Genomic DNA, 24,212 nt, shown 5'->3' on the forward strand with positions numbered 1-24,212 from the left:
CTCTTCTTCAAAGTTTTGAAGAAGAGTCATGTGGACTCGAAACGTTGACTCTGTCTTTCTCTCCACAGATGCTGTCAGACCTGCTGAGTTTTTCCAGCATTTTTTGTTTTTGTTTCAGATTTCCAGCATCCGCAGTATTTTGCCTTTATATGAGATGAATTAAACTGTTTGTTTGGTTCACATCAATTCAGGCCTAATGTAGTTACAGGAAACGGAGAAGACAAATATCACTTTAGTTTCATTGCATATTTAATTGAGGCATTACTAAGATTTTGTGGCAATTTACATTTTATTAAGATGTTGCTAGAGTATTTTACATTTTCAAAGTAATGCAGGATGTAATTTTACTGGCCTCTGGGTAGCAGGAACAGAGGGTATGGGGCTGGTAAAATACCAGGGAGCTACACCAGAACTGCTCGCCGACAGAGTACTGCCACCACAGAGGCTTCCCAACAGTGGGGATGAGCTCGCTGAATAAAGATGGGCAACCAATTTAAATACTTAAAGGCCTAATTAAAGGCAATTTTTCTGAAGCCAGCGTTGTTTTTCCAGCGGGGGAGAGGAACCCACATCATGTGGTGATGCCATCAGCTGCATGGAGCTGGCCTCCCAGTGACCTTGAGGGGGGTGGTGAGAGGACAAGGGAGGGGGGTCTATTAGAGCCAGACGCTCTTTGGCCAAGGGAGGTGGCCACCAGCAGCAAAGGCTGTGGCAGCAGCCCCAACTATGCAGCTGGAAGGGTATTCCCTCCGTTCTCCCGGCCTGCTTGCTTGCACTCTAATGAGAGCACCTCCATTTTGAGGCACCCTCATGTTCTCCTCGCTGTCTGAGCGAGCAGCAGCCACCACTTTTAATGGCGTTGCTGTGGCTCCAGTGCTGCCGGTCCTCTGGTTAGGCCTGCCCGCCATCCTTAATTGGGCATTACTCCTGCCTGGCATTTCTTAATTGCTTAATATCACAGGGGAAATCCCACTTCCTGTTCAAGAGGGCTGATAGCCCAAATACCCGCCTTGGCAAAATCTTGCTCATAGTCTTGAGGAGCCAGAGAAAATTTAAAAATATAACCTGTGGTTTTCCACCTTAATTTGACTAGCATTTAGTTTAGAAAATATAGTTACTGAAGTGACTAGAGTATCTTCTTCCTATTTCCAGGATGAATTTGTTCATACAGATATTATTAAACTTACAATGCATGGAATTTGCAAGGATGCACTGGAAAATTTGCAGCTGCAAATTATGGGTAAGCCATAACATTCAATCATATCATCTGTCAGACGATTAATTGCTAACAAACAGCTATTAATTATTTTCCCCCTTCAAAGATTTTTAAAGCAGAACTAATGTGGAATTTCCTGCACTCAGTTTTCTTATTCAAGTAAATCAGAAGCCTTCAGGACAAATAATTTTGTTTCTTACCTGTCAGACCTGGCATTCAAAGTTATAGAATGTTTTAACAAGCCCTGTTTCTCCAGCTAAATTTCATGATTGTCCACATTATAATCGCTGACAGGATATTAGCTTTTTTTAAATTTCTACCCAACATTAAGTTGTAAAAAGTATTCTGGGTGTTGTTCAGTTGAAGATCGTCAAGGGGCAGTAGGCAGATTTGCAAAGAAAAAAAGTGGTTACAGCAATGAAGTGGTCACTGTTGTAATGTACGGAAACGTGGCAGCCAATTTGTGTACAGCAAGGTCCCATAAATAGCAATGAGACAAAGGCTGGATCATCTGTTTTTCATGTTGCTTGATGGATAGATATTAGCCGTATAAGAGCACAAGAGATAGAAGAAGGAGCATGCCATATGAGCCCTCAACCCCCCTTCCCCTGCCATTCAATAAGATTATGGATGGTTTTCTACCTCAATCCGCATTCCCACTCTAGCCCCATACTGCAGTGAACTTCTTCAAATAGTGTCACAGGATCTTTTACACCAACTGAGAGGGCAGATAGGGTTTTGCTATTACTTTCATCCAAAAGACAGTATCTCCATCAGTGCAGCTCAGTCCTACACTATGATGTCAGGCTGGATTGTGTGCTGAAGTCAATGGAGTGGGACATGAACCCCCAAATTTATCTTTGGGTGGATTACTGACCAGGAGGCAAGGCGAGAGGTTATAAAATTCATGTAACCATACCAATACAATTTCTACCTCAGTTTGACAGCTCCAAGGGACTTTTGAATCTGAAAGGCCCATTCCTTATGAATAGTGAACTCCTTAAGGAAGGCAATTTTAGTTCTAGACAAAGTCCTTGTGGTGAGAAAACAGGGAAAATGTTACACGGGTTGTGTGCTGTGAGGTGACCTTCTATCCATCGTAAGGTCAGAAGTGGTGATGTTCACCAATGATTCCAGTCTTCAGTTTCATTTGCAACTTGTCAGATAATAAAGCAGTCTTTGTTCACATGTAGCAAGACTGAGACAACATTCAGACTTAGCCCGATGTATGGCATGAATTTTGCTTGTCATTTAAGTGCCAGGTAATGACCATCCCCAACAGTGAGACTCTAACCATCTCTCATTTACATTCAGTGACTTTACCATCACTGAATTCATACTATGGGTCACTATTAACTGAAAGCTCAACTGGACCAACCACATAAATGCTGTTGCTAAAAGAACTTGTAAGAGGCTGGGAATTCTGTGGCAAGTAACTCATCTCCTCATTCCCAAAGACTCTCCACCATCTAAAAGGCACAAGGCAGGAGTGAGATGGAATTGTTCCCATTTGCCTGGATGAATGCAGTTACAACAACCCTCAAGGAACTTGACACCATCCAGGACAAAACAGCCTGCTTGATTGGCACCACATTCACCACATTTGCTCTCTCCACCACTGGTGTACAGTGGCAACATTGTGATTACCATTTACCAAGGCTCCTTCAATAGTAACTTACAAACTCACAACCTGAACCACCCAGAAGAACAGGGCAGCAGATATAAGGGAACAACACCATCTCTAAACCACTTCCAAACCACACACCATCCTTACTTGGAATATATCACCATTTCTTTAAAACTCTATAACTCTCTCCCTAACAGCACTATGGATGTGCCTACATCATATGGACTATAGCAGTTCAAAAAGGTGGCCCACCAACACCTTCTCAACGGTAGTTAGGTATGGACAATAAATGCTGACCTTGCCAGTGATGCCCACATCCCATGAATGAATAAAAAATACAGATGTCAATGTGACGGGCTTCCTTTCAGGCATTGGAATCTCTTCCTCAGCAGAGACGGAAGCTCTCAAATTCATCAGTTGAGCAGTCTACAAAAGCTGTCTCTACTCACTTGCCTCTAGATTCATCCTTGTACAAGCAAAAGATCACTTCTTGAAAGCACCAAACCTTCCACCTTGTACAAACACTGGAATAGAAGAACAGACATCTCCAGTTTAAGCCAATCTTAGTAAGACAAATTACAATAACTGAATTCAGAATTGAAATTCAGGAAAAGTTTACCTTTTTTGCTCTGATGAAGGGATTACAATTTTTCCTCCAACCATTGCATAATCCAACCATGCTACCTTTCACCCTTGAAGCTCTTGCCTCAGCTCTACTTCATCAAGAAGGACCTGGAGGACCCCGTTCCCAAAGTTTTACAACCTTGTTCTTTTCCATCATCTTGCAACATCTCCGTGCAAACACTGTCAATTATCTTTTACAGCATTTACTGTTTTTTTAGCTGAAGTTAACTTTTTGAAAATTCATTTAAGGTGATTTCAGAAGTTGCAGGTCACTAATCTGCTGATGCCATGCCTCAATCTTAGCAATGGCATCTGTCCTCAGCTTTACAGAGTGCAACATGGTTGGTCTCTAGGATAAGCCATTGGCCATGCCATCTACGACAGCTCTTAATTGTTACTGGCTTCATAGTGGTAATAATAGAATTCGCCATTAAACATTTCATTCCAGAATATTACAGCCTTGTTTCTTTTCCTTGAAATTTATACATTTAAATGATAGAATTTAGGTTATCTATATTACAGTGTTCTCCAGCCATGCCAAGAGGAGCGATGACATGACAAAAAACCTCTGAACTTTCAAACATGAACCCTTCACATTTTGTATATTTTAACTAGGATGTGGAACTTCTTTTGACTTCCATAAAGAGAAGGACGACTTGTTTCTTGTGGGCACAGAAGAAGGAAAAATACACAAGGTAGGATCACCATAAATACAATGCTCCCAGACTGCTAAAAAGGCAAACAGAATGTTGGGATGCATAGCAAAGTGGGTAACATATAAATCCAATGACATTTTAGAACCATATTTGGTCTTGGCAATTTTCAGCTTCCTATTTCAAAAGGGATATTCAGTAATTAGAGATGGTACGAAGAAAGGCTACACAGTTGACCCAGAATTTAAGGAAAAATTGTTTCAAGAAAGGTTGACTGTGCTGTGCCTGTTCTCCATTGCATTGAGAGGAATGAGAGGGGATATATTAGATGTGTTTAAAATATGAAAGTTTTAGACAAATAGGATCCAAAAGCTTTTCTGATGCATGGTAGACTCATGACTAAGGTCAGAACATGTCAACTTGGGACCAGTAGCAGATTGGGTAGCAAGCTGGCTACAAAGCAAAAACAAAAAAAGTGGCAGTTAAAGGTAGTTCCTCTGACCAGTAAAAAGTTGGAAGTGGTGTTTCACAAGAATCTGTGCTGGGACCACTTTTATTCACCATTTACATAAATAATTTGGACTCAAGAATCAGAGTACAATTTCAAAATATGCAGATAACAGCCAACTGGGAAAAAAACTACACAAGAAATGCAAGCACGGCAGACAGCAGGCTCCAAGATTCTCCAACACAATATTGGAGGTTTTTGGAGGAGGTGGACAGGAGGAGAGAGATCTTCTGTTCTACAAGAGATCAGATAAATACTATGAAGGCAGTGGTAAAGGATAGCCGTGGAGCTTATTGCCATGAGTCAAGTCCCAAGGACCTGGATGAGGTGCCCCAAGAAGTTCTATAACCTCAGACGAAAGGTTAAGGTCAGTGCTTGCATCTTCAAATGCCATATACCAGCAACTGCGCTACTAGCCACACACATTTCTCAATTCACCACCCTGCATCCCATGCCCCACCCCTTGACTGACCAACCAACAATCTCCATCATCCCCAAGTCATGCTTCACATTCATAGCTCCACCTTACCCTCACACACATAACACTACTGCAAACCTTATGCCCTCATCTCATATTTTGCACATGCTGCCAGCTGTTCAAAACTGACAGACACATCATCCAAACGAATCGTGCTACACACACTGACATAATTCCCTCTCACTTGCAGAATAAGGGGGTGCAGAACCTCTGGCAGCAGTACCTAACCAGTAGGACAGGCACAGCTGCATGTCTCAAAGGAGGAGACAGTGCTCATCGTCATTTGAGCAGTCACGACTGAGGCATGGCCAGGTTCGGGGCTGAAACCATCGAAGTGTTGGTAGTGTGAGTCCAAAAATCGGCTTCACAATGGCGGGATGAACTTTTGCAATTATATTCTCTGTACTTTAAAGGCTGGTCAAGCTTCCCAACGATGTTGGGAAGCCATTTTGCACGTATTAGCATTTCACACATGCTTATTAAAAGGTCAACTTGCAGGAATTAAGCTCCCCCTCCAAATTAAGCTCCTGCCAGTTAGAAATTAGAATGTTCACATATATGACAACATACAAGTGGCGTGCACCTGGCGAGGTTGACTTCTTCCACGACATTGAAGTGAGTGGCGGCTGCTTTGGCCTTTTTGGGGATTGCTCACAAATGTCTGCCTCTTGATTGAGATTGGGTGTCAGTAGTCCAAGCTGCAAGGAGGCTGGGCAAGGGAGGCAGGACCAGTGGGGAAGGGTGGAGAGGAGGCTGGACAAGGGCGGCAGGCTAAGTTGGGGAGGCTGGGAGGCTCCCCTGGGAAGGAATACAGACTGTGCGGGGCTAGTTTGGAGGCTCCCCAGGAAGGAAGCCAGACTGGCCCGGGCATTTGAGAAGGGTGTCTAGGGAAGGAAGCCAGATTGTCCAGGACTTACTTAGAAGGGTAAGTATGTCACAGATATCTTGGTCCTGTTGTAGGGCAGTGGAAGGCCTCTCTGGGCAGTGAGCATCATAGAGAGATGTGTCTAAACGACGTGACCAATGAGTTCTTGAATTTGGTCTGAGGGGTTTGAAGGAGGGTCCTGCAACTCAGAGGGTAGTCACAGTCAGAGCAGGGAGTTGGATCAGGCAGGATGGAAGTACTAGACTCATGGGTGGGTAGCAGATGGTCTCATTTGGGGGGTTATGGAAAGTCAGGGTACAGCTGGCCTCCAGACGGGATAGGTCAGGGACAGAAGGGCCTTGGGCATGTCAACAGTAAAGGGAACTGGGGAAGAGCAGGAATGATATTGGAGTCCAGGGTAATGGGGGAAGGCTGAATGGTTACAGGAGGAAGAGGAATGACAAGGCGGTGATTGTGGAGGAGGATAGGGAAGCTTGGAGGGTAATGGGGGAGGGTAGAAGGTGCCTGATGTACTAGAAAACCTCACATGCGCCATACTGAAGCTCTCAAGGTGGGTGAGCAGTTCGTAAAACCTATCGAGCATTCGACATGGGAGGGGCTTCATAACGGGTGGGAGGAGTTAATGCCTCACTTTTTGGGCCAAGTAAATGGGCACCCTGTTAATTATTAGCCTACTGATTTCTGCTCTCGAGGTTCCAACACCCAATAAACCAGCATTGCTCCATGACCAATGGGTTGCATTCCAGCGAGAACCCATCAAGGTCTGGAACTGCTGTTCATTCTGTGTGATTTGGCATCTACTGTTGTCAGAGGCAGAGATGAAAGGGGGGAGAGAGGCAGATGCCTCCAAGGAGAATGGGTGTTGGTTGGCAGCAAATTCCTTACTCCAAACCTCCATCCTCCCTGATAAATGGTCAAGGCTTACAAGGACTCATATGGTAAAGTCCTGCTATGTTGCGAAGGCAATGGTCTCTATCGAATTTTGAGAGAATGGAGGCATGCATCTGAGGGAGGGTTCTTGCTCATGGCTGTTATCATCCCGGTCAATGCTCAGTCATATATGAATGGGAGAAACACTCATCTGTGGTCCTCCAGGATATCCTTCACCTGGAAGGGGTGAGGGGGAGATGACATGTTTGGATGAAAGAATTTGCTCACCAGATGGATGACTGCAATTTGTTCACAGATCAACTGAGGGCTAGATGATACAGGCTCCAGCAACCTTGGCTTTCTACTGTCTGTCATCCAGTTGAGGAGGAACTGGCACAGATTAGGTCCAAGAGGAGCAATGGCCTGAGCAGCAAGAGGCAGCAGAACCTCTGGCAACCGGGCACTAATGCGACGGCAAGCGTTGGCCCATTCGCAGCTATATCGCAGGCAGTGCAGCTATCAACAGATGAGTGAAAGGTAATGCCAGAGGCGCTTTAGGATGCCCTGGGATATGGTTGCTCACATGTGCCAGCTTCTTCACGAGGACCTGCGGCCGTAAGGACTCAGAAGCAATCCCATGCTGGTGGCATTAAAGGGCATCGCCACCCTAAACTTCCTTGCCAGGTTTCCTTCCAGGACTCCACTGGGTACTGGTGTGGCATCTGCCAGTCAGCAACACACAATTGCATCCGGGAGGTGATCCAGGAGAGCTCATCAATTTGTCAAATTCTCCGTCGATTGCGAAAGCCAGGCTGTAAGAGGGTTAGGTTTTGCAATAATCGCTGCTTTCCCACAAGTGTGAGGGGCTGTTGACTGCACACATGTGACCTTGAGTATTCCCTGGCATTAGCCAGTCACACTCATCAATAGGAAAGATTTCCACTCTTTAAACATGCAGCTGATATGTGATCACAGAAGACAAATCCTGTATGTTTGTACTAGATTGCCGGGGACCCCCCATCATTCCTACATTCTGAACCACTCCTTGGCGCCACAGGTTTTTGAAGGACCTTGTCAATTGCAGGGCAGGCTCCTTGGGGACAAGGGATACCCCTAGAAGGCTGATGATGCTGGTTCGCCAACCACAGAGTGTCGCTGAGGAGAACTAAAATGCTACACATTCTCTACAAGGGCCATGATGGAGCAGACAATAGGCCTCCTAAAGATGAGATTCAGATCTTTGGACCACTCAGGTGGGCACTCCAATACTCACCACAGAGAGTGCCCTGGATCATTCTTGCACCACACATGGGGGAATATCTTGGCTGAGGGAGACATGAAGGACCGAGATGTCTCTTCTGATAATAAGGATGGTGAAGGGATGGTGCTGATGAAGTCCAGGATGTCACGGAGGCACATGCAAAGGCCATTGCAAGGGTACAGCGTGTCAGTCAGGCCCGTGACAATCTGAAAACTAACAGATTTCAGGCAGAGTAAGCCATGGATATGTTTCCCTTACTATTTGGTTTTCTGTCCTCTGCTGTTTGTTAGGCCACACACACCTCTTTAATCGTATACTCAATCTCTCTTGCAGTCCATTGCCCATTGCCTCCTTACTTGTAGCCTTCACCTGCTCAAAATTTGTAATCACCAAGAACAGCCAGTAACAATGTGCCCACCACTGCATTCTCCAACCATGTATTTTCTATTGTTCAGACGAAAGTGTAGAGCTTCACTCTTTCAACCCTGAAACAGCATCTGCAATGTTCCTCGCCATTCACATAGCCTGTTTAATTCCCCTTGAGTACTCTTTGCATCTGTCCACATCTCACATCAGGGCAACAGCAACAGGAGATGCAATGACCTCACTGAACACTCTGCACAGACATCATTTTCAGAGCTCAGAACATATTAAACTGCAAGTAATGGATTGCATGATGCATGCCCTGGCCACACACTCGCAAATGATGGCCAGTTCTCAAACATGCACATTTGGAATTATTGAGTAATCACGATGTTGATAATGTGAGAGAAGTAAATTTATAGGAGTTCATTATCAGATTCTGATTGGGGACTAAATTCCACACCCTTAAATGCCCATGACCATTGAAGCAACTAGCAGCAAGATAAGAATCCAGGACACTTCCAAACAGTGCAAGTGAACATCTATTTACAAGTGGCAAAACTATATAAAATAGTTGTACACCCATGCCACCTGTGTGCCTTCAAAACTTCTTTAACTTTCTTTTCCTATTACTACATATAGGTACAGCACTGACATCCACAGCTGAAGTTGAGGCAGCCTGCTGACTGCAATGACTTGTTAACTGTGATGACTTTGGTGGGCGTCCTCTGGTGTCTGGAGGCCTAGAGAACCCTGGCCTACTAAGGGTTTCATACACAAGTGCAGGTGCACCCTCCTTGGCATGACCTGCTGGAAGCGATGGGGTCACTGGCAAAGGGGAGGTGGAGCAACAGGGAATGAAGCCCCCAAGGTGTCTTGCTGGCACTCCTCCTCCCTGTGAGTTCCTAATGGTATGTGCCTGACTTATTGAGGAGAAGGGGCACCGTGAAGGAAGACGAGATGCCTCATCACCCTTTCGCCTAGCACCTGCTGCACTGCAACCATAACTAGAGTGACGGAGTGCAGTTCCGAGTGCATTACCTGGCAGCCACTGCATGTTCTACTGTATCTGGATCTCCAAGGCAGCCGCCACCCTGTCCATGGAGGCAGCCAAACACTCACATGCCAGAGCCATGACAGCAGACAGAATGTGGATGGACTCTGTGCATCCAGTTTGTGCATGGCATCTAGCATCTCAGAGACTATTGACACCACATCCACAAACGACTATTGACACCACATCCACAAACATTCTCTCCCTCCACCACCGACGCACAGTAGCAGCAATGTGTACCATCTACAAGATGCACTGCAGGAATTCACCAAGACTCCTTCGACAGCACCTTCCAAACCCACAACCAGTGCCATCTAGAAGGACAAGGGCAGCAGATAGATGGGAACACCACCACCTGCTAGTTCCCCTCCAAGTCACTCACCATCCTGACTTGGAAATATATCGCCGTTCCTTCACTGTCGCTGGGTCAAAATCCTGGAACTCACTTCCTAACAGCACTGTGGGTGTACCTACACACATGGACTGCAGTGGTTCAAGAAGGAAGCTCACCACCATCTTCTGAAGGGCAACCAAGAATGGGCAATAAATGCTGGCCCAGCCAGTGTAGCCCACATCCCATGAATGAATAAAAAAGAGTTGTTAAAAAGGAAAAAAAAACAGAATATGAGAGTAAACTAGCCAGAAATATAAAAACAGATTGTAAGAACTTTTATAAGTATATAAAAAGGAAAGTAGCTGAAGTAAACGTTGGTCCATTAGATTTGGAGACAGGAGAAATTATCATGGAGAATGAGAAAATATATGAAAGAAAATAAATAACTGAATAAAATGACTAAGTGATTAATTAAAGCACATAAGTATGGCAAGACTTGATGTGTCATGGCTGCAGCATGTGGGAGCTCCTGGATACCAGTGTTATCCAGGGCAAGCACGTCTGCAGTAAATGTCTGCGGCTTGAGGAGCTTCAGCTTAGAATCATTGAGCTAGAGGCTGAGCTGCAGACACCGCGACACTTCTGGGAGGACGAGAGATTCCTGTATGTTTTATACCAGGAAGCAGTCACACCGCTTAAGGTAAGGTCTTCTGATTTAGAAGGTGATCAGGGACAGGAGGATGTGACTGCAGCTGAGGCAGGAAGTGTTAACAATGCATTTAGAAAAGCATAGTATGAGTTGAACATGACAACATGGTTTTAATAAAGGGAAATTTTGTTTAACAAATTCATTGGAGTTTTTTGAGGAGCTAATTAGTAAGGTAGATAAAGGGAACCAGTGGATGTGGTATACCTGGATTTCTGAAAGGGTTTTAAACTAAATAGAGGGGTGGGGTGGGAGGGTTCTGGAGAGGGGGTACGTATGCTTACAAAGCAAAAGGATATGGCATCATTGCAGGGCAGCTATTTAGGTAATGATACCCAGAGTGTGACAGGAAGGGACAGAGTGTACAAACATGAAAGAACAGCAGCAAAAAGGGTCAAAGGGGGAAAAATGGTAAAAAGGCAAAATTAATGGCTCTCTACTTAAATATACATAGTATTCGGAACAAAATAAATGAATTAACGGCACAAATACAGGTTAATGGGTATGATCTTATAGCCACTACAGAAACATGGTTACAAGGAGATCAAAGCTGGGAAGTAAATATTCCGGGGTATGTGACTTTTCAAAAGGACAGGCAGGAAGGAAAGGGTGATGAGGTAGCTTTGTTAGCGCGAGATGGAATAAGTACGATAGCAAGAAATGATCTTGGATTGGAAAATGTAGAATCCATATGGGTGGAGGTAAGAAATAACAAGGGGAAGAAGACACTGGTGGGAGTAGTCAAAAGGCTACAGTAGCTATACTGTAGGACAGAGAATAAATCAGGAGATAATGAGGGCATGTAAAAAAGGTAGTACATTAATCATGGGTGACTTTAATCTTCATGCAGATTGGGAAAATCAAATTGGCAGAGGTAGTCACGAGCAAGAATTCATAGAGTGTATTCGGGACAGTTTCCTAGAACAATATGTTGTGGATCCAACCAGGGATCAGGCTATTTTGGATCTGGTAATGTGTAATGAGGCAGGTTTAATAAATGATCTCAGAGTAAAAAATTCCCTAGGAAACAGTGACCATATAATGGTAGAATTTAGCATTCAGTTTGAGAGTGAGAGACTTGGGTCAGAAACAACTGTGCTAAACTTAAACAAGGGTAATTACAAAGGAATGAGGGCAGATTTGGCTGGAGTGGACTGGGAAAGGAGTTTTGCAGAAAAGACATCTTGATGAACAATGGCAGACGTTTAAGAAAACAGTTCATGACTCACAACAAATATATATCCCAGTGAGGATGAAGGATTCTAGGGAGGGGAAAAACCAACCATGGTTAACCAAGGAAGCTAAGGATTGTGTTAAATTCAAAGAAAAAACATACAATGTGGCAAAGATTTGTGGTAAGGCAGAGGATTGGGAAAGTTTTAAAAACCAACAAAAGATGACCAAAAAAATAATAAAGAGGGAGAAAATAACTTTGAGGGTAAACTAGCAAGTAATATAAAAAGGGGCAGTATGAGCTTCTTTAAATATACAAAAAGGAAGAGAGAGGTCAAAGTGAACATAGGACACTTACAAAATGAGGCTGGGGAAATAACAATGGGGAACCCGGAAATGGCAGAGTAGTTGAATAAATACTTTGTATCAGCCTTCACGTAGCAGACACTAATAGCATTCCAGAAATATTAAATAATAAAGGGGCAAAAGAGGTGGAGGAAATAAATACAATAACTATCACTACAGAAAAAGTATTAGGGAAACTAATAGGGCTAAAGGCCGATAAGTCCTCTGGACCTGATGGGTTGCTTCCTAGGGTATTAAAGGAAGTAGCTGCAGAGATAGTGGATACACTCGTAGTAATCTTCCAAGAACCCTTAGATTCTGGAAAAGCCCTAGAGGATTGGAAAACTGTCAATGTTAACAACCCTATTCAAAAAAGGAGTGAGACAAAAAACAGGTGACTGTCGGCCAGTTAGCTTAATATCCGTCATTGGGAAAATGTTAGAGTCTTAAAGATGTAATAGCAGAGCATTTAGAAATGCATAATATAAGGGGAGGTGATGGTATAATGTTATTGTCATTGGACTCGTAATCCAAAGAACAAAGAAGGGTAATGCTCTGGAGACACGGTTTCGAATCCCACCATGACAGATGGTGGAATTTGAATTCAATAAAAACTTGGAATTAAAAGTCTAATGATGACCATGAAACCATTGTCAATTGTTGTGAAAACCCATCTGGTTAACCAATGTCCATTCTTATAAGCCGTCCCTACCTGGTCTGATGTACATATGACTCCAAACCTACGGCAATGTGGTTAGCTCTTAAATGCCTTCTGAACAAGGCCAATAGGGATGAGTAATAAATGCTAACCTAGCCAGCGATGCCCACATCCCAGGAATGAATAAAAAATAAATAATCAAGCAGAGTCAGCATGGCTTCATGCCTGACAAATTTATTAGAATTCTTAAAGGATAAATAAAGGGGAACCAGTACTTGTAACATATTTGGATTTCCAAAAGGTGTTCGATAAGGTACCGCACATAAGGCTACTTAATAAGATAAGAGCCCATGGTGTTGGCGGTAGTATATTAGCATGGACAGAGGATTGACTAACTAATCAGTGATCAGTGCTGGGGCCACGATTATTTACAATATATATTAATGACTTGGATGAGGGAAGTGAATATATTATTGCCAAGTTTGCGGATGACACAAAAATAGGGGGGAAGGCAAGTGGTAAGGATGACACAAAGAGTCTACAGAGGGATATAGACAGGTTAAGTGAGGGGGCAAAAACTTGGCAGATGGAATATAATGTGGGAAAATGTGAGGTTATGCATTTTGACAGGAAGAATGGAGGAGCTGAATATTATTTAAACAGAGAAAGACTGCAGAAAGGTGCATCACAGAGGGATTTGGGGATCCTCGTGCATGAATCACAAAAAGCTAGCATACAAGTTTAGCAGGTAATAGGGAAGGCAAATGGAATGTTGGCCTTTGTTTCAAAGGGAACTGAGTATAAAAATATGGAAGTCTTGCTAAAACTATACAAGGAAGGGTCAAGAACCAAAGGACACTGAATGAAGATGATTAGCAAAAGAAGCAATGACAGCAGGAGGAAAAATGTTTTTACACAGCGAGTGGTTGGAATCTGGAATGCAGTGCCTGCAAGTTTGGTGGAGGCAGATTAAATCAAGGGTTTCAATAGGGAATTGAATAATTAGCTGAAGAGAAAAAAATTGTAGGCTGCAGGGAAAAGGCAGAAGAGTGAAACTAGCTGAGTAGCTCATATGGATAACCGGCATGGACACAACAGGCTGAATGGCCTCCTGTGCTGTAGCCATTCTATGACTTCTATATTCCTGTGACATTCAAACACCAATATAAATAGAAAACAGCAAACTGAACATAAAAAAAGTTCAGTGTTGTTTGTTGTCTGAATCATATTACAAGGCACCAAAATACTTCAAAGTTGATAACTGCTTAAGTTGTATTCTTATTCTGTTACTTTGTGTATAATGTCCTAACGTGCTGATTAAACCATTATTGTTGTATTCATTAGTGCTCCAAGGCCTATTCAAGTGAGTTTTTGGATACTTATGAAGCCCATCATATGGCAGTGGATGCCTTACACTGGAATACATTCCATCCAGATATCTTCATTTCCTGTAGTTCTGATTGGACAGTAAAGATTTGGGATCACAATTTAAAGTAAGTGAAAGTTGTGAAGGAGAATACTTCACTGTGTTAGAAAATAGAGATAATTTAAGTAAGTTATATTTATATTTGTGGGTGTTAAGAATGAATTTTAGCTTTAATGTTTAAGTTGATTTGTATTTCTGTATTTGTGTGTTAAGAAAAAGGGGAAGTTGAGTTTTAGTTTCACTTTAAAAGGTGCCTGCATTCTAATGAGATTTTTACAACTCTTGAAAAGAAGTAAAACAAACACAAGGTTTAAATAAAACTGTGCTGTTGCCTAGCAACAGGGCTCCAGAGCGGGGTGGGGGGTGGGGGGCGGGGGGGGGTGGGGGGGGTGGGGGGGGGTGGGGGTGCATACACACACACACACACACTTACAAACACATACAGAAAACTAAAGGAAAGCAGTTTCAGTTCAGTTGAAGCCAGCATTCCAGAGAGGCTGGATAGCAGAGGACAGGTAGCAAGTCCCAAACTAAAGTTGAAGCCAGCTGCCAAGAGAAGCTGGACAGGAAACTGCAGAAGCAGGTTACAGAGACTAAAGAAGAAAGTCCCCAAATCCAGCAGATCAGAACAGGAAAGGTCCCAAGAGGATAGCCTAGTCAAAGGACAAGGACAAGAATCTGGAAAAGGGCCTGCCCTGTGGAAGTGAAAGTAAGGAACAGAGAGGAAAGCTTAAGCTTAGAGGGAGAAAGCTGCAGGACACAGATTTAAAGCAGTAAAAGCGTGCGAAAAGCCAGGAGGTCCAAGGGGACAGTCGAAGGTCCATAACTCTACAATGGGTATGTAAAGCAGTGGTGTTCTGTTGGCATGACTGAGTCAGTGAGAGAGTGGACAGATAGACCCTTGTAGAAGGTGTCTGAAAGAAAGCATTGTTTGTTAAAGATTCCACACCGGGTTCTCTGAGAGTGGAGATTTGAAGCCTGCATGTGAAAGACAGAGTTCAGTGAGACAGGTTGGCCCATGGTGTGACAAGCGTCTGAGCGATCCATAGCATCTGTTTGGGGTTGCACCTGAATTTGGTTTCAGAGTGTGGTGTGTCTGACCACAGGCCGCCTATAGGTTTACATGTACTGTGTACTTACTATGATCATTAAAGTATATGATAGCTTTTGTAAATTGTGTTATCCTTACAAATCTGTATATACCTGTAAAGATATAGTTGTAGGTGAAGGAGTATTGTAATGTAGTTCATCTTTTCTGTTTAATAAATGCTTTATTCTTTTGTTACAAGTTTATTAGCCGACTCCTACGACTGTGTTTAGTAGCCACTCTCCACGTATCTAAACAAAAAATAAAAGCTAAGATCTATCAAGCTATGTTTCACCCTGGGATCAGGCTTGTCCAGTAATAACATCAGCTGGGATCATAACAAATGTATCATTGGGTAAATGTACAATATAATATGTAGACCTGTCTCACTGTTTAGAAAGGACCCGCAATCTGTTTCCTTCAAAAGTGAAACCTCTTTCACTCTCGATGATCAACTTAATTTCATTCATTTAGCAGGAAATTAGAGATACATACAATAAGGGTACAACTGTAATCATGGGTGATTTTAATCTGCATATAGATTGGACAAATCAAACTAGCAATAATATGTGGAGGAGGATTTCCTGGAATGTGTGCGTGATGATTTTTTAGACCAATACATTGAGGAACCAACTAAAGAGCAGGCCATCGTAGACTAGGTATTGTGCAATGAGAAAGGATTAATTAACAATCTTGTTAATAAACAACCTTGGGGAAGAGCGACCATAAAATGATAGAATTGTTCATTAGGATGGAGAGTGAAGAAGTTGAATCCGAAACTAGGGCCCTGAATCTAAATAAAGGGAACTACGAAGGTATGAGGCGTAAGTTGGCAATGATGGATTGAGGAACCTTACTAAAAGGGTTGACAGTGGATAAGCAATGGCTAATATTTAAGGAACGTATGCATGAATTATAACAATTATTTGTTCCTGTCTGGTGCAAAAATGAAACAGGAAAGGTGGCTCAACCATGACTTACAAAAGAATTTAGGGATAGGGATAAATTAGGATCCAAAGGGGAGACAAAAAGATTGATCAAGAAGGGGAAAATGGAGTATGAGAGTAAACTTGCAAGGAACTAAAAACTGACTGTAAAAGCTTCTATAAACATGTGAAGAGAAAAAGATTAGCGAAGACAAACATAGGCCCCTTACAGTCAGAAATGGGGGAAATTATAATGGGGAACAAAGAAATGGCAGAAGAATTGAACACATATTTTGGTTCTGTCTTCACAAAAGAGGACAAAATAATTTCCCAGAAATGTTTGAGAACCAAGGGTCTAGTGAGAGGGAGGAATTGAAGAAAATCAGCATTAGTAAAAAAATGATGCTGGAGAAATTAACGAGGTTAAAGGCTGAAAAGTCCCCAGGGCCTGATAATCTACATCCCAGAGTACCAAAGGAAGTGCCCCTGGAAATATTGGATGCATTGGTGGTCATCTTCCAAAATTCTATAGGCTCTGGAGCAGTTCCTACAGATTGGAGGGTGGCAAGTGTAACCCCACTATTTAAAAAAAGGAGGGAGAGAAAAAACAGAGAATTACAGACCAGTTAGCCTAACATCAGTATTGGGGAAAATGCTAGAGTGTATTATAAAAGACGTGGTAACAGAACACTTGGCAAGGATTAATGGGATTAGACAAAGTCAGCATGGGTTTATGAAAGGAAAATCATGCTAAACTAATCTACTGGAGTTTTTTGAGGATGTAACTAGTAGAATAGATAAGGGAGAACCAGTGGATGTGGTGTATTTGGATTTCGAGAAGGCTTTTGATAAGGTCCCACATAAGAAGCTAGTGAGAAAAATTAAAGCACATGGGATTGGGGGTAATATACTGGCATGGATTGAAAATTGGTTGACAGACCGGAAACAGAGTCGGAATAAATGGATCTTTTTCCGGGTGGCAGGCAGTGACTAGTGATGTACCGCAGGGATCAGTGCTTGGGCCCCAGCTATTCACGATATATATAAATGACTTTGATGAGAGACCAAATGCAATATTTCCAAGTTTGCTGACAACACAAAACTGGGCGGGGTTGTGAGTTGTAAGGAGGATGCATAGATGCTTCAAGGCAATTTAGATAAGTTGTGTGTGTGGGCAAACACATGGCAGATGCAGTATAACGTGGATAAATGTGAAGTTATACGCTTCAGTGTGAAAAACAGAAAGGCAGAGTATTATTTAAATAGTGATATATTGGTAAATGTGGATGTACAAAGGGATCTGGGTGTCCTTGTACACCAGTCAATGAAAGTAAATAGGCAGGTGCAGCAAGTAATTAGGAAGGCAAATGGTATGTTGGCTTTCATTGCAAGAGGATTTGAGTTTAGGAGTAGGGATGTATTACTGCAGTTATAAAGGGCCTTGGTGAGACCACACCTGGAGTATTGCATGCAATTTTGGTCTCCTTACCTAAGAAAGGATATACTTGCCATAGAGGGAGTGCAGCGAACGTTCACTAGGCTGATACCGGGGATGTCAGGACTGTTATATGAGGAGAGATTGGTTCGACTGGGCCTGTATTCACTAGAATTTAGAAGAATGAGAGGGGACCTGATTGAAATGTATAAAATTCTAACAGGGCTAGACAGACAAGAAAAAAGGAGGATGTTTCCCCCGGTTGGGGAGTCTAGAACCAGGGGCCACAGTCTCAGGCCGTTTAGCACTGAGATGAGGAAAAATTTCTTCACTCAGAGGGTGGTCAACCTGTGGAATTCTCTACCACAGAAGGCTGTGGAGATCAGGTCACTGAGTATGTTCAAGAAAGAAATTGATAAATCTTTGGATATTAGGGGCATCAATGGGTATGAAGAGAAAGTGAGAATATGGCATTGAGATATAAGATCAGCCATGACCATATTGAATGGCGGAGCAGGCTCAAAGGGCCAAGTGGCCTACTCCAGCTCCTAGTTTCTATGTTTCTTATTTATAGAATACAATGTTTTACCCGCCTGCCGCGATGGTGGGTTTTTACGCTGTATCGTCTCAAACCTGCCACATTATTCATACACACCTGGGAAACACGCTGTTTCAATGGCATGCGGGCTTTCATTCACCCTCCTGCCATCACCTCACCACTTCATCATGCCAGGCTCCGTATTTAAAGTCCAGCCACAAGCACACAAGCAACCTCTAAAATGTTAACATGAAACATGAACCATATGTTTGCAACATCACCTCCAGTGCTGTTAGCGAAGGGAGTTCCAGGATTTTGACCCAGTGACAGTGAAGGATCAGAAATATAGTTCTAAGTTAGGATAATGTGTGACTTGGAGTGGAACTTGCATTTGGTGGTGCTCCCAAGCGCAGCTGTCCTTCTTCTTCTCAGTGGTAGAGGTCAGGGTTTTGGAAGATGCTGTCAAAGGAGCCTTAGCAATTTACTGCAGTGCACCTTGTAGATGGTACACACCGCTGCTACTGTGTGCCTGTGAAAGAGGGAGTGAGTGCTTAAGGATGGGGTGCCAATCAAGCAGGTTGCTTTGTCTTGCATAGTGCTGAGCTTCTTGAATGTTGTTGGAGCTGCACCCATTCAGGCAAGTGGAGAATATTCTGTTGCACCTCTGACTTGTGCCTTGTAGATGATGGGCAGGCACTGAGAGTGTGAAGATGAGTTACTCAGCGCAGAATCTCGAGTCTCTGATCTGCTCTTGTAGCCACACTATGTATAAGCCTGGTGCAGTTAAGTTTTTAGTTGTTGGTAAGCCCTATGATGTTGATGCTGGTGGATTCAGCCATGGTAATGCTGTTGAACATCAAGGTTAGATGGTTAGATTCTTTTTTGTTGGAAATGGTTATTGTCTGACAAATCTGTGATACGAATGTTTCTTGCCATTTATCAGTCCAACCCTGAATGTTGTCCAGATCTTGTTGAATGTGAGCACATACTCCTTTAGTGCCTGAGGAGTTGCGATTGGTACTGAACACTGTGCAATCATCGGTGAACATCCCCACTTATGTGAACCTATGATGGAGGACACTTGATGAAGCAGCAGAAGATGTTTGGGTCTAGGACACTATCCTGAAGAACCCCTGCAGTAGTCCTGGGGCTGAGATGATTGGCTTCCAAAATCCACAACCATCTTCCTTTGTGCTAGGTATGACACCAAACAGTGGAGAATTTTCCCCCTGATTCCCATCGACTTCAATTTGTTAAGGCTCTTTGATGCCACATTCAGTCAAATGCTGCCTTGATATCAAGAGTACTCACTCTTACATTCTTAATTGTCTAATTGTCTACCATCATTCATAATTGGAAGTGCCAGAACCGTAAAGATTGGATTTGATCCATTGGTTGTGGGATCACTTAGCTCTGTCACTATCATGCTGTGTCTGCTGGTTAGCATGCACGTAACCCTGTGTTGTAGCTTTGCCAGGCTGAAGCTCATTTTTCGGAATGCCTGGTGCCAATTCTGGCGTGCTCTCCTACAATCGTCATTGAACCAGGGTTGGTGCTCTGGTTTGATGGCAGTGGTAGACTGAGGGATATGCCAGTCTAAAAGGTTACAGGGCAGAATCGTCCTGTCCTGTTGGCGGCGGACGTCATGGTGGGTGTGAGTGGACAATATGGCATGAAGGCCAAAAATCAGTTTTACACCATCGTAAAACCAGTTTACGATCGTCCGCTCCACCTGCCAATGACGGGCCACATTTCCTGCCGCCGCACGTCGGGAACCTAATTTCAATACTTTTAGCATCTCATTATAAATCCTGTTTGCCAAAATCATCCTCCCACGCTGGATCATCTAAGCACTTCAGCGTGATTGCACACTGACATGTTTCACAACTGTACATAAGCGACAACGCTGGCAAGGTGCACTTTGCTCGGGACTTCGAGGTTTGTTTGCCATCTTTTGACCAGGGCTGTAATGAAGCCTGGAGCCGAGTGTCTCTGGGGGAATTTAAACTTAAGATCAGCGAGCAGGTTATTGATGAGTAAGTGCCACTTGATTGCACCGTCGAAGACATCTTCCATCACTTTTCTGATGACTAGGAATAGACTGATGGAGCAACCATTAGCCAAATTGGATTTGTACTGCTTTGTGTGCACAAGACATACTGGAACAATTTTACACTTTTTTGGGTAGTTGCCATTGTAGCTGTATTGGAACAGCTTGGCCAGGAGAGTAGCTAGTTCTGGAGCACAAATTTTCAGTACTACAGCCAGAATGTTGCCAGGCCCCATATCCTTTGTTGTATTCAGTATCTTCAAACATTTCTGGATATCATGTGGAGTGAATTGAATTGGCTGAAGACTGGCATCTGTGATGCAGAGTGAACATAGAAGAATAAGAACACTGTCCAATCACTGACTAGGAAATCTAAAATACAGGGTGGGTGGGGGGTGGAGGCAGAGCCTCAGGCTAAGGGAGTGATCATCATCTGAAATAAGGAAATATTTCTTTAATCAGAGGGTTGTGAACCTTAAGAACTGTCTACCCCAGAATGTTGTGGATGCCCAAACGTTGAAAATCTTCAAGACTGAGATCGTTAGATATTTGATGGCTCAGGGAATCCAAGGATTTGGGATGCTTCGGGCAGCACTTGCGGCCATCAGCACCAGGCTTCGCAGGGAGCACTGCATCACTTTTGATGGGTTCACGGTCATGTGTCTACCTACCAGACCAGCCGTAAGGCGAGGGTGGCTTTTCAACGGATGCAGGGCTAGGGTGTGCTTGAGAAAGGGAGGAGAAGTGGCCTCAGGCAAGTGAAGAGGCTGCAGGGCGAGGGTTGTACTGGGGAAGGGGCATATCCCAGGGTTTGTATGAGGGCACATGCTGATCTGCGCAAGTGGCCTCACGATGGTGAGGGCTGAGGAGGCAGTCTCCAGAGGAGATGAGGCCCGATGGAGATGTGAGGATATGTGTGAGAGAGTGAGGGGTGATGTTATCTGATAGGGCAGTGAGTGAGATGCCTGTGAATGTGTGATAGCCTTGTGAATGCGTGAGTTTAAAGTGATGAGATGGCTGCCTTACCCTGGCAGCACGGATGAGATCATTCATCCTCTTTCAGCACTGGATGGCCAATCTGTTTTGTGCACATTGGCACTGATCACCACTGCCACCATGCCCCAAGCCAGAGTGGTGAAATTTCTGGATCTCCTGCAGCCAGATCAGGGCTAGAGGACATCATGGCAAGCCTCCAAAAGGCACTCCAGTGACGGGTCACTGAACTCTTCTTAGCTTTCAGGGCCTTGTCTTCAGATCACAGATCACAGAATCACACAGTGCAGAAGAGGCCCTTTGGCCCATCGAGTCTGCACCGACATGTAATAAACACCTAACCTACCTACCTAACCCCATTTACCAGCACTTGGCCCATAGCCTTGAATGTTGTGACATGCCAAGTGCTCATCCAGGTACTTTTTAAAGGATGTGAGGCAACCCACCTCCACCACCCTCCCAGGCAGCGCATTCCAGACTGTCACCACCCTTTTGGGTAAAAAAGTTTTTCCTCACATCCCCCCTGAACCTACTGCCCCTCACCTTGAACTTATGTTCCCTTGTGACTGACCCTTCAACTAAGGGGAACAGCTGCTCCCTATCCACCCTGTCCATGCCCCTCATAATCTGTACACTGCGATCAGGTCACCCCTCAGTCTTCTCTGCTCCAACGAAAACAACCCAAGTCTATCCAATCTCTCTTCATAACTTAAATGTTTCATCCCAGGCAACATCCTGGTGCAGCCCTGGGCAGTAAGCATTGAGAACTGTGTGCACCGCTGCTATTTAGCTCTGGCACCCAGAGTGTGGAAACAGTGGGGTATTGACATGGTGGGCAATTCAGAGGCCACCCGCCAGCAAGACGGTGTGTTTCCTGGGGCTGCATAATTAATGAGGCGTGAAGCGGACGATACAGCATGAAAACCCGCCATTGCAGCCGGTGGGCAAAACATTATTTTTCACACCCACTACTGCACTTATTGCAAATCTGAGATAATCCTGCCCACAGATTGCAATTGAATATAATTCTGCTGCTGTCCACAGCACTTCATGGATACCCAGTTTTGAGCTGAAAGATCTATCCTGAATCTATCCCATTTAGCACATTGGTAGTGTCATGCCACACGATGGAGCATGGTCTCAAAGTGAAAATGGAAGATTTTCTCCACAAGGTCACTCCTACCAATACTGTCATGGACTGATGTATCTGAGACAGGTAGTTTGGGGCATCTGTTCTGATGACGCTACCTTCAAAAACAGTTCCTCTGACATGTCCTCCTTCTTCCTTAACCAAGGTTTTCCACCCATGGTCGTTGACAGGGCCCTCAACCGTGTCCGGCCCATCTCCCGCGCATCCGCCCTCACGCCTTCTCCTCCCTCCCAGAAACATGATAGGGACCCCCTTGTCCTCACTTATCACCCCACCAGCCTCCGCATTCAAAGGATCATCCTCTGCCATTTCCGCCAACTCCAGCATGATACCACCACCAAACACATCTTCCCTTCACCCCCCCTGGCGGCATTCCATAGGGATCGTTCCCTCCGGGACACCCTGGTCCACTCCTCCATCACCCCCTACTCCTCAACCCCCACCTATGGCACCTCCCCATGCCCACGCAGAAGATGCAACACCTGCCCCTTCACTTCTTCTCTCCTCACCGTCCAAGGGCCCAAACACTCCTTTCAAGTGAAGCAGCATTTCACTTGCATTTCCCCTAACTCAGTCTACTGCATTCGTTGCTCCCAATGCGGTCTCCTCTACATTGGAGAGACCAAACGCAAACTGGGTGACCGCTTTGCAGAACACCTGCGGTCTGTCCGCAAGAAAGACCCAAACCTCCCTGTCGCTTGCCATTTTAACACTCCACCCTGCTCTCTTGCCCACATGTCTGTCCTTGGCTTGCTGCATTGTTCCAGTGAAGCCCAACGCAAACTGGAGGAACAGCACCTCATCTTCCGACTAGGCACTTTACAGCCTTCCGGGCTGAATATTGAATTCAACAACTTTAGATCTTAAACTCCCTCCCCCCATCCCCACCCCGTTTCGTCCCCCTCCCTTTTGTTTTTTTCAATAATTTATATAGATTTTTCTTTTCCCACTTATTTCCATTATTTTTAAATCTACAACTAATACCTTGTTAGTCTTTCCATCCCACCCCCACTAGAGCTGTACCTTGAGTATCCTGCTATCCATTCTTAATTAGCACATTTTCTTAGATAATATCACCACCTTCAACACCTCTTTGATCCTTTCGTCTGTGACATCTTTTGATTATCTGGTCCTATCACTGCTTGCTTGTCCCTACAACCACCCCACCCTCAACTTCTCTCCCCCCCGCCCCCAACCTTAAACCAGCTTATATTTCACCCCTCTCCTAACTATACTCAGTTCTGTTGAAGGGTCATGAGGACTCGAAACGTCGACTCTTTTCTTCTCCGCCGATGCTGCCAGACCTGCTGAGTTTTTCCAGGCAATTCTGTTTTTGTGTTGCTTGACTAGCTTGCAGGACAGTTCTCCCAATTTTGGCATATCCCCAGATGTTAGTTAGGATCTCGTTGCAGGGTTATGTGGTCAGGGTGTGCCTTTTTCTTTTCTGGTGCCTAGGTCCATGCTGGTCATCTTGTTTCACAGAATTATAGAATGGTTACAGCACACAAGGAGGCTGTTTGGCCCATTGCGTCTGTGCCAGCTCTCTACAGGATTATTTGACTTTTCTGTAGTGGCTTGATGCCATTGAGTGGCTAGCTAAGCCATTTCAAAGGGCTTTTCGAGTCACCACATTGCTGTGGGTCTGGAGTCACATGTAGATCAGACTGAGCCAGTAGATTTCCAATCCTAAAGGTCATTAATAAACCAGATGGGTTCTTCCAACAACCCAGTAGATTCATAATCATCATTACTGAGATTAGCTTTTGTTTCCAGATTTATTAATCAATTGAATTTAAATTCCCCCAGCTGTGTGATTTGAAAACATGTCTCAGGGGTATTAGTCCATATGTC

At 44.1% G+C, this 24,212-nt stretch overlaps 1 protein-coding gene across 1 annotated transcript in view; it reads left to right on the forward strand.

Annotated features, from left to right (window-relative positions):
* Nucleotides 1-24,212, forward strand: part of dnai1.2 (dynein, axonemal, intermediate chain 1, paralog 2) — a 332,040-nt gene that overhangs the window by 191,094 nt on the left and 116,734 nt on the right. The window contains exons 15-17 of the mRNA XM_078538947.1: nucleotides 1,153-1,240; nucleotides 4,083-4,162; nucleotides 14,101-14,249. Of these exons, the coding sequence (XP_078395073.1) occupies nucleotides 1,153-1,240; nucleotides 4,083-4,162; nucleotides 14,101-14,249 (317 nt within the window). The remainder of the gene's footprint in view (nucleotides 1-1,152; nucleotides 1,241-4,082; nucleotides 4,163-14,100; nucleotides 14,250-24,212) is intronic.

Source organism: Cetorhinus maximus, chromosome 1 (genome assembly GCF_964194155.1).
Source record: "Cetorhinus maximus chromosome 1, sCetMax3.hap1.1, whole genome shotgun sequence".
NCBI lineage: Eukaryota > Metazoa > Chordata > Chondrichthyes > Lamniformes > Cetorhinidae > Cetorhinus > Cetorhinus maximus.